Source organism: Corvus cornix, chromosome 13, assembly GCF_000738735.6.
Source record: "Corvus cornix cornix isolate S_Up_H32 chromosome 13, ASM73873v5, whole genome shotgun sequence".
Lineage (NCBI taxonomy): Eukaryota > Metazoa > Chordata > Aves > Passeriformes > Corvidae > Corvus > Corvus cornix.
The window spans coordinates 3,693,005-3,710,429 of record NC_046343.1 but is presented as its reverse complement, the minus strand read 5'-3'; the positions used below and the strand labels follow the sequence as shown (position 1 = coordinate 3,710,429).

At 61.8% G+C, this 17,425-nt stretch overlaps 1 protein-coding gene across 13 annotated transcripts; it reads left to right on the top strand.

Moving 5' to 3' along the window:
- Positions 1–108: 108 nt before the first annotated feature.
- On the top strand, positions 109–16,943 carry PDLIM7 (PDZ and LIM domain 7). 13 transcript variants are annotated; one of them, XM_039559876.1, is made up of 26 exons: positions 109–192; positions 1,426–1,532; positions 4,845–4,996; positions 5,305–5,335; positions 6,947–6,963; positions 7,557–7,711; positions 8,048–8,084; positions 8,671–8,709; positions 8,815–8,969; positions 9,274–9,310; positions 9,975–10,013; positions 10,132–10,286; positions 10,644–10,680; positions 10,824–10,922; positions 11,143–11,181; positions 11,311–11,456; positions 11,809–11,845; positions 12,664–12,702; positions 12,825–12,982; positions 13,316–13,352; positions 14,259–14,317; positions 14,409–14,643; positions 14,721–14,901; positions 15,058–15,178; positions 15,649–15,764; positions 16,055–16,943. In XM_039559876.1, the coding sequence occupies exons 2-26, from the start codon at positions 1,428–1,430 to the stop codon at positions 16,139–16,141; spliced, it is 2,313 nt and encodes a 770-aa protein (XP_039415810.1). In that variant the 5' UTR covers positions 109–192; positions 1,426–1,427; the 3' UTR covers positions 16,142–16,943. The 13 variants fall into 13 exon arrangements, with proteins under 13 accessions (XP_039415810.1, XP_039415809.1, XP_039415811.1 ...); XM_039559875.1 differs by lacking the exon at positions 8,815–8,969 and adding an exon at positions 8,177–8,565; XM_039559877.1 differs by lacking the exon at positions 9,975–10,013.
- The last annotated feature ends 482 nt before the right edge of the window (positions 16,944–17,425 follow it).

Sequence of the window (17,425 nt, the reverse complement as noted above, 5' to 3'; positions counted from 1 at the left end):
GCGCACGGTGATTGGCCGAAGCGCCCGCTGGCTCCGCCCTCCTCTGATCCTATATAAGGTGGGGCCTGGCCGAGCGGGGGCGGTGCCCGGGTTCGAGTCCCGCGTCTGCTCGCCCCGGCCCGCATCGCTCCGCTCGGCTCCGCTCGGCTCCGCTCCCCTCCCGCCCGCTTCGCCGGGCCCCGCTGGCCGCGGGTGAGTGCGGGGAGCCGGGCCGTGTTGGGGGGCTGTGTCCTCTGCCGGGAGGGATGGGGGCGTGAACTTTGGAGGGCTGAGGCCTGGCTCCAGGGGAAGGCGGGTGGTCGGGGTCGGGCCCCTGGAGGGCAGAGCCGGCGTCCTCGACCCCCGGGAGGGGCGGCGGTGTGGGATGGGGAGGGGTCTTGGGGCCCCCCGCGGGTCAGGGTGGGGCAATAGGAAGGGGCTGCCCAGCCTGTGCACGCTGGAGACCCCCGGTGCAGCCGGGCCCCGTCCCGCCGGGGAGCGGTGGGGGGTATCCACCCGATCCGGGCCGCCCCGTCCCGGCGCCTCGCTGGGGCTTGCGCGGCTGCCGGGCGCCGGGAATGCCTGACACGCAGCTCTTCCCCCGGCCCTCCCGAGCGGGGAGCGGGCTGGTGTCGTCTTACACGCCTTATATAGCCCGCACCGGCCCGGGGAGAGCGGGGGCACGCTGGCCCCCGGCCCTGCAGCCGGCCCGTGCGAGGTGTGGGCAGTCCCGCAGCCGGCCCTGTCCGCCCTCGGGAGGAAGGTCCTGGGGCCGTTCGTGGGGGTCTTCCAGGTAAAAGGTGGCAAGAGGCTGGTGCTGGCCCATCTGCCCGGAGCCTTGGCCGACTGACAGCTGTCAGGCAGGGGAGCACCGAGAATTCCCTCCTGTCGAAGCCCTGGAGATGGGCTCGCTCCCAGGGAGCATCTGCTCGGCCGCCTGCCGGAGCGCCAGCCTGGCTGCTCTGCCAGGCGCCTCGGGTGGCATCACGCAGCTCCTGTGCTGCTGCTGCTGCTGTTAATTCATCTGGCAAAAAAGCTTCTGGTTCATACCCTTCTGTACCTGCTGTTGCTTCTCTGTGATCTGAACTGCCTTGGCTCTCAGCAGCAGGAGTTCCTGGGGTGCTGCAAGGGAGAACACATCCCAGGTTTGGGAGGAGAGCAGAGCCCACAGACACCCCACTGTGGGTGGCAGCAGGGCTGTGCCTGGCTCCCTGGCACTAGTCAGTGTTAGCCTGGGCCCCTCAGCTCTTACGTTGCTGGAGGAGATGCTGATGGATTTGGGGTGCGTCTCTAACCACAGTGTAGGATGGTCAGGGTGGAGTTACAGCTGGAAACATGACCTGCCTTCTGTCCTGCCCTGCCACGCGCCGAGCCCTCTCCTCACCTCCTCTCCCAGCATTGTTCCCACGTACCCTAACACCGGGATCACAACCTCTTCCCTTGCAGAGATGGGCGACATGGAGTCCTACAAGGTGATGCTGAATGGGCCGGCACCCTGGGGCTTCAGGCTGCAGGGAGGGAAGGATTTCAGCATGCCGCTCTCCATCTCCAGGGTAAGAGAAACCGAGGCTGGTGACACTCATCCTTCCTCCTGTATGAGCTGTATGGGGGATGTAGATGAGCTGGGGCCCCGGGAATGCTGCATCCTGCCCTGCCTGGCTCCACGTAGCCTCCTTGGTCCCTTATCAGCTGCAGCCTAGCACGGGGGTGTTCCGGGCAGAGAGCTGCAGCAGAAACGTGAAATTCTGCACAGCCCCTGCAGAGGGGGGCGGGGGAGGCCCCTTCCGGTGTGTGCCCACCACAGCGGGAGGAGATCTACTCTCTGAGATGTGGGACTGGCTTCCTGGTCTGCACTCCAGCTCTGGGCTTGGCATCCCAGGACCTAGCCAGTGCCCTTCTGCCCTCCTTTCCACAGTGCAGCTCCCAACTCCATGCCTGAGGTCACTCCTGAAATGGGCACGGAGAGGAGAAAGCTGTGCTGCTGCCTGCACAGGGACACAACTCCCTCCGCAAAACTCTCCCTTTTCTCCAGTGAAAGCCACTGTGCCACAGCTGTTTGTGCCCGAGGCTGCTTGTTTGAGCCTATCCCATTGTGGTGCTCCCGGTCCTGACCCTGGGTGTGTGCAGCTCCCCGTCCCTGGCCACAGCTCTGGCCACGCAATTGCCTTATAAGCCTTGGAATGTGACTGCATTGCCCGTGCCGCTGGCGCTCGGGCAGCTGGCACGGAGGCTGCTTCTCGAAGGATAGCTTTGCTCGTGGCATCGAGTGCTGCGTGGGGACCTGCCCCCGGCACGAGCCGGGCACTGCACGCCTGTCCCAGAGGGCACAGATCTCCACAGCATCCCAGCACGGAGCACGGGCCCTGAGGGCACTCTGTGAGCCTGGAGTCGCCAGTGCCGCTGCCCCGGGGCCTGCTGATCTCTGCTGAGCACGCAGAGACGGCTTCAGCGAGTTTATTCTCTAAAAAATGTTTCTCTTGGCTGCGAGCCAGTTCTTAACAAAGGGTCTGGTCCGACGGAGGAGCCTCCCAGAGCCTGGGGCAGGGGCCTTGTGAAGCAGTGCTTGGTGAGGCTCGGGCAGTGCTGCTGTCCTGGGCAGGGCAGGAGCAGCGAGGACATTCCCAGGGGATGCAGCCAGCTTTGAGGGGCTGCCTGGTGAGGCTGGGCTGCATGGCAGGGCGGTGTGCTCTGATGGGAAGGGGTGAGCCTTGTGCTGCTCTGCACTCCAGAGGCATCACCAGCCCCAGAGCTCCTGCCCAGAGCATACTGATTGTCCTTGGCCACTGCTTCCTGTGAGCTGGCCCTGCCACCGTGGGCTGGAAGGAAGCATCCTGCCCCAGCTTTGTGGGCTGCAGTGGGGCCCTGCTCTGCAGGGGTGGGCAGCACAGGGCAGCGCTGGTGTGTCCATTGGCTTGACTTTCAGCTGTGTCCATCGCTGTGACACTCCTGGGAGAGCAATGGGGCTGTTTCAGCTCACTGGTCACACAAAAGAGGTGCCACCGTGGCCCTCTGACGTGTACCTCCTGTGGCAAGGGGCTCTGCTAGGGTGCCAACAACTTGGCTAGGCAGGCTGTAAACCATGGCCCCTGTGCTGGAGCCAGAATAAGGGCTGCAGTCTGGACAGCTGGATGCTGTGTGGCTCATCCTGGCATCTGCCAGCTGGGGAAGAGGAGAGACCCTTTGGTGCTACTGGTGGGAAGGCACTGAGGGATGCGCTGAGGGAGGCTCTGTCCTGGAGGCCCCTGCACAGGGCAGTAGGTGAGCACCTCTCTGGATGTGGTGATGGAGGTGCAGGGAACAAAAGACTGGGTGGAGAGGGAAGGAAGGAAGCCCTGTTTAGCGGGCCTGGGTGGGAAGTGGGAGGGCTGGCACTGCCATGGCTCCTGGCTGAACTGGCACCTGTCAAAGGGGTTTCCTGCTCGTTGGCATGGAGGGGGCCAGGAAGTGCTGACCAGGCTGGGTGAGGCTTCATGACGTAGCCTGACGTGCTCTCCCCTTCCTGGGCAGTCGTGTGAAAACCTCTCCCAGCTCCTGCTCCTGCCTCCAAACCCACGCAGCTGCCCTGTGCCTTCCCCAGCCCTCCAGGGCAGCAAGCTGGGGCTTGCAGCAGCATGGCCAGGAGCCGGGGGCACCACTGCTGCTGAGGGCACCCTCCCGTGCTGGGCAGGAGGAATGGGAGGGTGGTGTGGGGACACTGGGGGCGGTACCCATGTCCCACTGGGAACAGCAGTGGGATGCTGGTGGGACTGGGCCACATCCAGCCCATATGTGGCATTTGGCCTTGTGTGGATAGGTAGTGCTGGCCTACAGAAGTGACGTGTGGCTCTGGGATGAGCTGGGTTCTGCAAGAAGGGGCTGGGACTCTGGCAGGGATTTTTCAGCCCTCTGACAGTGCTGGGAATCTGGCTCGCTCCTTTTATGTTCATGTCGAACAGGACTTGAGGAAATACTTGGTCTGGGTCCAAGCGCCTCGAGTTCTTCCATGCTGGAGGAGCAGGAATGGCTGCAGCCTGCCCACGTCTGTCTGTCTGTCTGTCAGTGCCTGGGAGCTGTGTGCAGTGCTCCAGGCCTTGCTCGCCTCTGGCTGTGCATCCCTGGTGGGAGGGGAGGGCAGCCTCCACTTCCCAGCGTGGGGTTGATGTACAGCTGTGCCATGGAGCCATAGCAGGGGCAAGGCGCATCCCTGGCACTGTGGCTGGGAAGGGGAACTCATGGCTGTGCTCCCGGCTGTCCCAGCGGGGCAACGTGGGTGGGGACGGGTGTCTCCCTGGCCCGGGAGGGCTCCTGCTCCTCTGTGGGAATGAGGTAATGTCTGTGCCTGCTGGGAACGGGAAGGGAGCTCTGGCGGCTGGGGGGAGTGCCTAAGGGGTGCCTCCCCTGTCCCTCCCCACCCCAGGAGGAGGGCTGGACATGCCTGTGGTTTGCAGTGACATGTGGGCTGCCCAACGAGCCCTGACTCACTGTGCTCTCTTCCTGCCCCAGGACCACAGGGATGAGTCCAAGGGGTGGCTGGGCTTCTTGCTGAGCCCGAGGCAGCACTGCCTCTGTGTTTGGCGTCACAGTGATGAGGCCCCAGGGTGCTGGCAGGGTCCCCAGCCGTGCCAGAGGGCTGGGGCTGGGCAGTGCCCTGGAGTAGTGCTTTGCCTTCTGCTGCTGCCAAGGGGAAGAGGCTGCTCTGGGCTCATGCACTGGGAAATGGGAAGTAATCTGGGGTCCCCACGTTCCCCTGGTCTGGGCTGCGTGGTGTCCTGTGCTGGGCTGGGGATCCTGGGCCTCTGCAGGCTGCTGCCTTCATGAGGATGTCCCTCTGCTCCCACATCACCACTCGGCTGTTCCAGCTCTCCCTAACTCTGTCTGTCCTGCAGCTGACTCCAGGCGGGAAGGCGGCCCAGGCCGGCGTGGGAGTGGGTGACTGGGTGCTGTACATCGACGGGGAGAGCACCAGTGCCATGACACACATCGAGGCCCAGAACAGGATCCGTGCCTGTGGGGACAGGCTCTGCCTCACCCTGAGCAGGTAGGAATTGTGGGTCCCACAAACATGGGGTTCTGGTCTGACTGGAGCATAATCAGGGCACTCTGCCCAGTGCCACCTCCGGGCATCACCATCTCCCAGCATCAGTGCTCCTTACTTAGAGCCTGGAAGCTCCTGGCTGTGTCCAAGGGCTCTGCTTGCCTGTGTAAGGCTTAACCTGACTGGAAGCCACACAGCAGTGCCAGCTGGCCATGGTTCCCCTCGGTTGGGTGCTGCATCTCTGGGGTACTCGCATGCTGGTGGTGTCTGGGCCAGCTCCAGCACCTGCCCATCTGTCTCCTCTCTTGCAGAGCCCAGAACCAGCTGGGGAAGCCGCAGAAGGTACGTGTTGCTCCTGGTGCCGCAGCGGCAGCTCAGCCTCATCTCAGGGGAAGGGAATCTCAGTGTAGTCAAACAAATGGACTTTGCTCCTGGGGCTTTTAGGGGGCCAAGGTGTGTTTGGAGGTCTGTAAAACGCAGCTGGAGGAGCAGCTCTGACCTCTGGCACCGTGGAGGATCAGAGGCAGTGAGATCTGCTCAGTAGGGACCTGGGCCCAGATTGTCTGTGCCCGTGCTGGTGCTGGGTGTGGGCAGGGGTGCAGAGGGGCCAGCACAGGGGAGGAGGCTGGGCAGGTGCAGCACTGTGTTTGCTAGTGCTGGGGAGTGCCCTGGCACGGGGAGGCAGGGCTGGGGCTGGTGAACTCGTGGCTCCTGGGTAGAAGCCACCTGCATGTGTTCAGCTTTGTGCCATGGGACAGTTGCGATCAGCGTGTGTGCATGCACCGCCCTGCCACGGGCAGCAGCAAGTGTCCAGGGCACCTACTAATCTTCAAATGACCTTCAGGCTGGGTTTGTGATCTGCTGTCACTGGGCCAGGTGCCCAGTGGAGTGAGTGCCAGCCTGGCAGAGCCCGGTCTCCAAGGTGCACGTGCTGTTCAGCTTTCCTACCTGGCTGCCTGCTGTGCTGCCTGGCCCAGGGCTGCTGCTTGCATGCTGCTTGACGTGTGAGCCTGTGTCTGTGTGTTTTGTCTCGCTCAGGACTCACTCCCCTGCTCTGAACCCCTGAAATATAACTTCGCTCCCAGCACCGCCCTCAACAAAACAGCTCGGCCCTTCGGGGCCGGCTCACCTCCGAACCCACGGCCCGGGCTGGTGACGAAACCCGTGACGTATGTGCCCCTGGCGCCCGCCTGCACCCCCCAGCACAACGGGTATGTTGCTGTCCATCCTGCTCCCTGAGGACTGGGGGGAGCCTGCTGCCCAGCCCTGCTGCGCCTTGCATGCCAGGCACCCTGGGTGGGAGTGGGTGACAGTGCCTGTGCCAGGGTCCCCGGTGGCTGGTGCCGAGGTGGCACAAGAGAACTGTTGCACACAGGGACACACAGCCATGCTTGTGCCAGTCCCTCGCTCAGAGATGTGTCAGCCTGTGGGGACTCCTGCCAGGCTTGACATGGTGGCTGTAGCAGGAGACTGGCTGGCATCTGCAGTGGCAGGGAAATGGTGGCTGTCTGTGACCACCAGCCGGTGCCTGCCTGGGGATGTCGTGCTGGTCCCCTGGCTGCAGGAAGGGGCTAGGCAGAGTGATGGCCTCCAGCCCTGCCACACTGTTCTCCCCTGGCTCTGCTTGGTTGCACATGTCCAGCAGCTGCTGGTCCCTGTTCCTCCTGCCAGAGCTGCTGTGGTTCCCAGGAACTGGGCAATGGGACGGGATGTGGCACTGACTGCCCTGGGCATCCAGGCCTGTTCTGGGGGCTGAGGGAGCACAGTCTGGTCCATTGGCATCTGCCCATGTGTCCCAGTGTGCTCTCAGCCCTGGGCGAGCTGGGTGTGAGACTCGGGGATAGGGGTACAGGCCATAGGTGAGCTCTGGAAACTTCTTGGGTGCTGCAGGTCTAATTTCACCTTCCTTTTTCTTTCTTTCTCTCCTCCCTTTCTCTTTCCCTTTCCCTACAGGTGCTGAGCCTTGACAAGTCAGTAAGCCTTTTACCTGCTCTCTCTATCCTCCCTGCATGCCTCTTCCCTGCCAGTGCCCCATCCTCTGGGTCAGGGCAAGCCTTGGGATGGGCAGCAGGCACTCCTCTGCCCATGTGGGTGGGTCACTCCTGGCACCAAACTGTAAACCCCAGTGTAGAGGGCCAGTGCTGCTTGTCTCTACCAGCTGCTGGGGCCCTGGAGTGTCCTTGTGTGTGATCCGTTCCCTGTTCCCCAAGACGTGGCTTGGCTGGGCGAGGGCTGATGGGCTGTGCTGGGCACCGTGCCCAGGGCCAGGTGGCACTGCCATAGACGGCTCCACAGCTTTCCTGATGGTGTTTTTTTGACCTTGACTTATTCTTGCTATGTCCTTTTTCCTTCTGGCCCTTGGGGCCAGTTTCAAATTGCCAGGAATGGTGGTGGTCATTCCAGTGAGTCCTTCATGGGCCCAGCCTTTGTGGAGGAGGAGTTGGGGAGTGGGGAGTAAGACAAGGCGTCTCTGGTACTGGTGTGCTGTGATTCTGTGCTGAGGAAAGTGGGGGACAGCCCCAGAAGATCTGTCAGATTTGACAGATGACTCTGTCACTCACAGGCAGCCCCTGCAGCTGCTGGAGTCCCCCAGCACCCCTGTGTGTGACCCTGTGAAGCTGCGGATGTTAGAGGACATTGACGACTCAAAGCCCCACAGCTGGACCTCGCAGTCCCGCTCCTTCCGCAAACTGTCCCGGCTGGTGGGCACGAACAGCAGTGAGTTCCCTCAGGGCCTGGCACTGTCTGACTGCCCAGCTTTGCTGAGGCAACTGGAATTGGAAAAAGGCTTTGGTGCCTTGTGGCACTGGAGTGTTGGTTTTGGCCCTATGGGGCAATTGAGCCGTGTGGGGCTGTGTGGGCTCATGGTGGTGCTGCTGGGCTGGGGCCATGCTCTGCCCCGTAGCCAGGCAGGGCTGTGTGTTGGGACAGGTGGGCAGTGGGAGGGAGGAGAGGTCCTTTTCCCTTTGCTGTTCCTTTTCCCCTTCTGCTGTCTCTGGGCCTCTGTTGCCGCAGACTGACTTCATCTCCCCCTTTCTCTCCTGCTGTGCTCAGTGGAGGATGGTGAGGACGAGCTTGTTAAAAAGCCCAGGTAAGGGGAGCATGTGCTGGAGCAGCAGCAGGAGCCACAAGGTGCCTACCCAGGCTCAGCCCACACGCCTGGTTCTCTCTCGCTGCTTGCAGTCACTCAAGGGAAGCTCTTTGCCCTGTTGCTGTTTCTTCTCTCCCTCTTCAAGAGTTGAGCTGTTGGTGGAGCTGCAGAGCTCACTCTGCGCTCACCCCACAGTGGGCACCACCAGCGCTCAGCCACTGGTCTGGCCATCACCTTGGGAGGGTCCTGCCCGGACGCCCACCGGCCAGACAAGATGTCCTGTGCCGGGTAGGACCTGCTGGGCACTGCTGGCACCAAGCTGGGGAGGCCAAGCTCTGCCATTGCTTCTTGAGGAAAAGGGATCTGGAGAAGGCTGGTGCACTGAGAACACCTTGCTGGGGGTATTGGGAGGTGCTAGGCAGCAACTGGACAATGTGCCGTGAGCCTGGCATGGGGCTGCGGGATGGCAGGGCAGAGCAGGGTGAGTGTTGCCAACTTCTTCTAGTTCTGGAGTGCATTTGTGAGGGATGGGCTGAGCCATGGTCAAATACTGAGTGCTGTGCTACCATTTTTTCCAATATCACAGGGATGCCCGTGGGTCCAGCTGGGGCACAGTGGAGCAGTGGTGAGTGTCAGGATCTGGTGAGGGCACCTTTGGCAGCAGTGCCCTGTGCTGAAGCAGGGTCTGTGCTTGGTGCTGGCTGAAGCTTCTGCCCTCTGTCACTCACAGGCAGCCCCCACAGCCTCTGGAGCCCCCCAGCACCCCCGGGTGTGACCCTGGGAAGTTGCGGATGTTAGAGGATGCTGAGGACTGGCAGCCCCGCACCGGGACCTCCCAGTCCCGCTCCTTCCGCAAACTGGCCCAGCTGACGGGCACAGATGGCAGTGAGTTCCTGCAGGGCCTGGAGAGGCAGTGGGGTGATGTGGCACCCAGGAGTTTGGGGTTTGGCCGCAAGTAACTCCCTGAGGGCAACTAAGCCAGCGAAATCTGCCCGGGGCTGTGTGTGGGCTCGTGGTAGTGCCACTGGTCTGGGGCCATGCTCTGCCCTGTGACTTGACAGGGCTGTGCAATGGGGCAAGGGGATGGTCAGTGGGGAGGTTGGTTTTCCTCCTTTCCCTTCCTGCTTTTCCTGGACCTTAGTTGCTGCAGACTGACTCCATCTCCCCCTTTCTCTCCTGCTGCGCTCAGTGGAGGATGGTGAGGATGAGATTGTTAAAAAGCCCAGGTAAGGGGAGCATGTGCTGAGGCAGCAGCAGGAGCCACAAGGTGCCTACCCTGGGCTCAGCCCACAGGGCTTGTTCTCCATCACTGCTTGCAGTCACTCAAGGGAAGCTCTTTGCCCTGTTGCTGTTTCTTCTGTCCTCTCCTTATCCTCCACTCTTCTGTCCTGTCCTTTTCCTCTTCCTACAGCCAAGCTGTTGGCAGAGCCACAGACTGCCCTGTGCTCACCCCACAACAGGCACTGCCAGTGCTCAGCCGCTGGTCTGACCATCATCTCGGGAGGGTCCTGCCCGGACACCCACCTGCCAGACAGTTTGTCTCCAAATGAGGTGTCCTTATGCTGGGTGTGCAGGCAGGACCCGCTGGGCACTGCTGACACTGAGCTGGGGAGGCCAAGATGCAGCACAGCGTGCTGGACACAGTGGGCAGGGGTGGCTGGTGACACTGACAACACCTTGCTGGGGGTGTCAGGAGTTGTGGGGTAGGGACTAGGCCAGCCTGGGGCACGATATCTTGTGGGGCCGTGGAATGGCTGCAAGGCTGGTCAGGAGTGAACGCTGTCAGCATTTCCACAAGGCTCCTGTGTCTCTGGGGCTGTGGATGTGTATGGGGAGGGATGGGCTGGTCAAATACTGACTGCTGTGCCACCATTCTTTCTGATACCACAGGGATGCCCGCGGGTCCAACTGGGGCACGGGGCAACAGCGGTGAGTGCCAGCATCTGGCAGAGCTGTTGCCATGTGCCAGGGCATCTTTGGGGGTACTTCCCTGTTCCAGAGCAGGGTCTGATCTTGGTGCTGAGCTCCTGCCCTCTGTCACTCACAGGCAGCCCCCGCAGCTGCTGGAGCCCCCCAGTGACACTGTGTGTGACCCTGTGAAGCTGCGGATGTTAGAGGACATTGATGACTCAAAGCCCCACACCTGGACGTCCCAGTCCCGTTCCTTCCGCAAACTGGCCCGGCTGGTGGGCGCAAACAGCAGTGAGTTCCCACAGGGCCTGGCACTGCCTGACTGCCCAGGTGTGCCCAGCTTTGCTGGGGCAAGTGGAACCAGATAAAGGCCGTGGAGTGTTGTTACAGCAGGGCATTGGTTTTGACCCCATGTGGGCCCTCTGTGGCAACCGAGCCAGCGGGAGCTGCCCAGGGCTGTGTGGGCTCATGGTGGTGCCTCGGGGCTGGGGCCATGCTCTGCCCTGTGGCTGGGCAGGGCTGTGTGTTGGGGCAGCGGGAGGAGAGGGCGTTTTTCCTTCCTTTCCCTTCCCTTTCCTTCCTGCTGTGCCTGCGCCTCAGTTGCCGCAGACTGATGCCAACTCCCCCTTTCTCTCCTGGTGTGCTCAGTGGACGATGGTGAGGATGAGCCTGTTACAAAGCCCAGGTAAGGGGCAGCAGCAGGAGCCACAAGGTGCCCATGCCAGGCTCAGCCCCCACAGCCACTTCACCCTCACTGCTTGCAGTCACTCTGGGGGTGCTCTTTGCACTGTTGGGGGTTCTTCCCTCCCTCTCTGTCCCCTCTCCCAGACTCGAGCTGTTTCCAGAGCTGCACAACAGGCACTGCCAGCGCTCAGCCACTGCTCTGACCATCACCTCAGGAGGGTCCTGCCCCAAGAACCCACCTGGGTAGGGTTGGCTGGTGACAATCACAACACCTTGCTGGAGATGTTGGGAGGTGCTGGGCAGCAACTGGTCTTGGTGCTTTGCGTCCTGTGCAGCTGTGAAGCAGCTGCAAGGCTGCTGGTCAGCATTTCCACGTGGCTTGTGCCTCCATGGGGCTGTGGGTGCATATGGCAGGGATGGTCAAACAGTGACTGTTGTGCTGCTGTTGTTTCCAATGTCACAGAGATTCCCATGGGTCCAGCTGGGGCACAGTGGAGCAGCGGTGAGTGCCAGCATCTGGCAGAGGTGTTGCCATGTGCCAGGTCACCTTTGGGAGCGTTGCTCTGTGCTGCAGTGTTGGGCAGGGTTTGTAGTTGGTGCTGGCTGAGCTCCTGCCCCCTGTCATTCACAGGCAGCCTCTGGAGTCCCCCAGCACCCCCGGGTGTGATCCTGGGAAGTTGCGGATGTTAGAGGATGCTGAGGGCTGGCAGCCCCGCACCGGGACCTCCCAGTCCCGCTCCTTCCGCAAACTGGCCCAGCTGACGGGCACAGATGGCAGTGAGTTCCCGCAGGGCCTGGTGCTGGCTGGGGGTGGTGGACTGTTTTGGGGTAGCCAGAAGCTGGGAGAGGCAGTGGGGTGATGTGGCACCCAGGAGTTTGGGTTTTGGCCCCAAGTCACCCCTTGAGGGCAGCTGAGCCAATGGAAGCTGCCCAGGGCTCTGTGTGGGCTCATGGCGGTGCTGCTGCTGCTCTGGGTTGTGCTCTGCCCCATGGCCAAGCAGGGCTGTGCAATGGGGCAAGGGGATGATGGGTGGGGAGGTCGGTTTTCCTCCTTTCCTTTCCTGCTTTTCCTGGGCATCAGTCACTACAGACTGACGCCATGTCTCCCTTTCTCTCCTGCTGCGCTCAGTGGAGGATGGTGAGGATGAGACTGTTAAAAAGCCCAGGTAAGGGGAGCGTGTGCTGAGGCTGCACGTCCCAGGCAGGTGTCTGGGCACTGCTGGCTCTGCGCTGGGGATGCTGAGCTGCACCTTAACCTTTTGGACATACAAGGAATGGAGGAGGCTGATGGCACTGGGAAAACCTGGCTATGGGATGTTGGGAGGTGCTGGGTAGCACCTGCACCTGGGGCACATTGTCCTGTGAGCCTCGTGTGGCAGAGCTGGGTGGGTGCTGCTGGCTCATTAGCCCTCAGCCTTGCTGCTTCTCATGACTCTGGGCAAACTCTTTGCCCTGTTATGGTGTGGATTCTTCTCTCCCTCTTTGTCTTCTTCCTCTCCCAGGGCTAAGCTGGTGGTGGAGCTGCAGAGCCCACCCTGTGCTCACCCCACAACAGGCACTGCCAGTGCTCAGCTGCTGCTTTGACCATCACCTTGGGAGGGTCCTGCTTGGACACCTGCCTGCCAGACAGTTTGTCTCCAAATGAGGTGTTCTTATGCTGGGTGTGCAGGCAGGACCCACTGGGCACTGCTGGCACCGAGCTGGGGAGGCCAAGATGCAGCACAGCGTGCTGGACACAGTGGGCAGGGGTGGCTGGTGACACAATACTTTGCTGGACATTTTGGGAGTCACGGGGCAGGGACTGTACCTGGGGCACGATATCTTGTGGGGCTGTGGAATGGCTGCAAGGCTGGTCAGGAGTGAACGCTGTTGGCACTTCCATGAGGCTCGTGTATCTCTGAGACTGTGGATGTGTAAGGGAAGGATGGGCTAAGCCACGAATCAGCTATTGACTGCTGTGCCGCCGTTCTTTCTGATGCCACAGGGATGCCAGGGGGTCCAGCTGGGGCACGGTGGAGCAGCGGTGAGTGCCATGGTCTGGCAGAGGTGTTGGCATGTGCCAGAGCACCTTTTGAAGAGCTTCCCTGTTCCATAGCAGGGTCTGTTCTTGGTGCTGGCTGAGCTCCTGCCCTCTGTCACTCACAGACAGCCCCCACAGCCACTGGAGCCCCCCAGCACCCCTGGGTGCAACCCCGGGAAGCTGCGACTGATAGAGGACGCTGAGGACTGGCAGCCCCGCACCGGGACCTCGCAGTCCCGCACCTTCCGCAAACTGGCCCAGCTGACGGGCACAGACAGCAGCAGTGAGTTCCTGCAGGGCCTGGCACTGGCTGGGGGTGCTGGACTTACCCTGGGCTGCCAGGGCCCAGCAGAGTCTGGAGTGGCACTGGAGTGTTGGTTTTGGCCCTGTGGGGTGGCTGAGTCAGTGGGAGCTGCCTAGGGCTGTGCATGGTGTCGTGGTGGTGCCGCCGGTCTGGGGCCTTGCTCTGCCCTGTGGCCGGGCAGGGCTTTGTTTTGGGGCAAGGGTTGGTGGGAGGAGAGGTTGGTTTTCCTCTTTTCCCTTTCCCCTCCTGCTGTGCCTGGGTCTCGGTCTTTGAGGACTGACTGTTTCCTCCTTTCTCTCCTGCTGCGCTCAGTGGAGGATCATGATGATGTGTTTGTTAGGAAGCCCAGGTAAGGGGAGTGTGTGGCAGCAGGAGCTGGGGGGCTGCATGTCCTGGGCTGAACCCCTTGGGCATTGCTGCCCCTCAGCTGGGAATGTCAAGCTGTGCCATGGTGTCCCAGAAACAGCGGGCTGGGGGTGGCTGATGACACTGGCAAAATCTCACTGGTTTCTTGTGATGTTTGGGCAGCACCTGGACCTGGGGCACAGTGTCCTGTGAGCCTGGCGTGGGGCTGTGGGGCAGCTGGGCCAAGCTCGTGGATGTCATCAGCTTGTCAGGGTTGTTCCTTGTTTTGTGCAGCCAGGCAGGGGTGGTGCACAGCACCCCATTTTTTGCCTTTACCTCTCTGTGACACCTCGTGCCCTGGTGCCATGGCCTTTGGGTACCAGCTCTGCCCAGTTTGCTTTGACACAAATAAAAGCTGGGTTTGTTGCCATGTCCTTTTTGCATTTCTGTTGAGAGGCACAGAGCTGCTGGCTCTCCCTCTCTCCCTGTCCCCCCTCTTTCGGTGGGCTGTGCCTGTCTAGCCCTGTCTTGCCCTGCCTGTCCCCAGCACTGCTGAGTTGGAGCCTGGGGCTCCCTGTGTCAGGTCAAATCCAAGTTCCCTTGCACCCCAGTGAGATTGGGGGTGATCATCACATGTGTGGTCCCTAGGGTCCCTGGTCAGTCTGGAGCAGCCCAGAACACTCCCTCCTGCCACTCCCCAGACCACCACAGTGGGTACCAGAGACCCCAGGGGTGCTGTGTCTTGGCAGGTCTGAAGGCCCTTGGCTCAGTACTTCATCACTAAACCAGCTTTTGCTGGGCACGGGGGCTTGGCCAGCTCCTTTCTGCTTGTTGGGGTGAGGAGCCCTGCCTGCACCCCCTGGGCAGTGGGGGCGAATGGAGCAGGCTGGATTAACTGCTTGTTCTGTAGCCAGGTCTCCGTGCCGGACCCGTCCCCAGGAGCAACGATGAAGACTGAGCCAGGACTGGGTGAGCAAAACATCTCTTCTGGGCTTTTTGGGGAGGGGCTGCCCAGGGATCGGGAGCACTGTCCTAAAGACTCGTGTATGTGTGTGTGCAGCCCCCAGGACCCCCAGTGCCACCCCTGGCCCCACCAGCCGCCCACCCTGGGCTGTGGACCCCTCGTTTGCCGAGCGCTACGCCCCGGACAAGACGAGCACGGTGGTGAGCAAGCACAGCCAGCCGGCCACGCCCACCCCCATGCAGAACCGCAGCTCCATCGTGCAGGCGGCCCAGCAAGCCCCCGAGGGGCCTGGCCGCACCCCCCTCTGCTACAAGTGCAACAAGGTCATCAGGTGAGCCCTGGCCACCACCACTGCCACGCCGGCGTCCTGGGCCGCAGCCTGGCTGACGTGGCTCTGTCCTGCTGCAGGGGACGGTACCTGGTGGCGCTGGGACATTATTACCACCCCGAGGAGTTCACCTGCTGCCAGTGCAGGAAGGTGCTGGATGAGGGCGGCTTCTTTGAGGAGAAAGGCTCCATCTTCTGCCCCAAGTGCTACGACACGCGCTACGCGCCCAGCTGCGCCAAGTGCAAGAAGAAGATCACTGGGGTGAGTATCCCTCAGCCTGCCCTCCATCTTCTGTCCTTGCCCTCTGCTGTGAGTGCCTGGCTGTGTCCCTTCCCACCTTGGTCCCATCTCAGGGGATTCCTTGTCCCTTCCTGCCCTTGGTGGTCCTACCCCTGGCTGACAGTGGCTCCCTTCCAGGAGGTGATGCACGCACTGAAGATGACCTGGCACGTGCAGTGCTTCACCTGCAACGCCTGCAAAACTCCCATCCGCAACCGAGCCTTCTACATGGAGGAGGGACAGCCCTACTGTGAGAGAGGTAGGACCCAGAGGACCCCGTGTGTCACCTCATGTGGCCCTGGGGCACCACTGGGACTCAGCAGCTGCACACAGGGGTGGGGGATGAGCTGCCCTGCTCTGTGGGCTCCCCCTGGGCTGTGGGGAGCACAGAGACCCCAATCCCACAGCTCTGGGCCCTCCATCCTGGTTCTGCCTAGCTGCGGGGCAGTGCTCCTATGTTGCCATGGCAATGAGGGAGGATGTACATCAAAGCAAGTGCTGCATCCTGGGAGATGAGGTTCTCCTCCTCCTCCCTGGAGCCCTGTGGTGGCCGGGCCATCCTGCACCTCTCCTGGCTGTGCCGGGCATTGTCCCACTTGGATGGGGGCTGGCAGCAAATTGTCCCCAGGCTGTGCCTGTGGGATCCCAGCTGAGCTGCAGCCCTGCTCCCCTGGGATGAGCAGCTATAATGCATGGAAGTGCTGAGCTGGGCTCTGCCTTTCCTTGCAGACTATGAGAAGATGTTTGGCACCAAGTGCCGTGGCTGTGACTTCAAGATCGATGCTGGAGACCGGTTCCTGGAGGCGCTGGGGTTCAGCTGGCATGACACTTGCTTTGTCTGTGCGGTGAGCAACATACCTCCCTCCCCGACTGCTGCAGGGGCCTTTGCCTCTCCCTGACAATCTTGCTCTGGGTTGGGTACACCAGCAGCACAGGGGACCTGCTGACACAAGGTTTTTCCCACTTGCCTTCATTCTGGGGGCTTGGGACTCTGCTTTGAGCCTGCTGGTCCCTGGGAGTGCTCCAGGGCCATGTGGAGTGGTCCCTGATCCCTGTGTGACACCGGTGCTGGGCTGTGGGGGACCCGGGGGCTGGCTCAGCCCCCCAGCCTGACCAGCTGCACTCTCCTCCCCAGATCTGCCAGACCAACCTGGAAGGGAAGACGTTCTACTCCAAGAAGGACAAGCCGCTCTGCAAGAGCCACGCTTTCTCCCACGTGTGAGGGGTGGGAGTTCAGCTGTGCCCACGCGTGCCCCTGGCCCTGCATGCTCCTCTCCCCCTGCCCTGCTGCCCCCAGGGAGCCAGGCTGGGCCCTTGGCCCTTTCCCCTGCTCCTGCCTCTTCCCTGGCAGCTCCTGGCTGAACTCCAGCCAGAGACAGTGCTGGGTCCAGATCCCCTTATAGCTGTGTGGCTTCTTATATGCTTCTCGACTGGCCCTAGGAGCCCTGGGAAGGGGATGCTGCATGGATCTCCTGCCCCTGAGCCGTGCAGCATGGTGGGCACAACCATGCTGAGGCTGGAATTGGAAGGGGTCTGCTACAGCCAGGTTGCTCCCTTGCTGCCTGGCAGCTCAGTGCTGGGGCAGGGATACTCCTTACACATCCCTGAGTGGGTGAGGACCAGCCCCTGTTCCTCTCTCCCCTACCTTCTCTGCTGTGTGCTCGGGGCTGGAGACCCGGCCCTGCTCCCCTGCTGGGGCCCTGCCCATGGCAACCCACCAGTCCCCCCTCAAACTGCTGCGGTGGCTTCCAGCCCCGCTTGCATTCCAGGGGCGTCTGTGCCTCATGCCCCTCACCCTGCTGGCCCACTGCTCCCCTGGGGCTGGCAGCACCTCCAGCTGATGGCCAGCCCAGCTGGACAGCTGCTCCTGCAAGGCTTGGGCACAGCTTCCTACCAAAGAGCTCTCTGCCACTGCCATCCTGGGCCCCTCGATGCCTCCCCCCAACCCACACCCTTCCGTTCGGGCTGCACTGATGTAGCCACGGTGCTTTTAGTGCCTTTAATAAACACTTCTCTGCAAGTGCCGGCTGTCTCCAGGCCTGCGGTTTTGCCGAGTGAGGTGCGGCCGGCTGGGAAGGTCATGCTCAGCTCTCATCCTGCTCCCTCTGGGGCCTGACTCAGCTCCTTCCAGCTTTCCAGGGAAAATCTTCACCTCAGATTTCTCCTCCTCTGCCCGTGTCAGCCCAGGCTCGACCTCTTGTGTCGACTGGGTCATCCCTTTTGTATCAGGCAGGACTGCTAACGGAGGCACTAATTAATCTGGGGGGCAAAATGCAGCAAGGAGAGATGGGGAAGGGGTCAGACTTTAGTGGGGGTCCCTACATACCTGGCAGTGTCCTCTGGTCCCTGTGCCCTGCCCCCGAATCCTGTGGAGGGGATGAAGAGTCATGGGGCATGCGTGGGCCACGTGCACCAGCTCTGGGCGTTCTCCAGTGTGGAGCAGCCAAGTGTTTGCTCACACGATGCAGCTGCCGTCCCGAAGGACGGGTGTGAGGCCAGGCCAGCA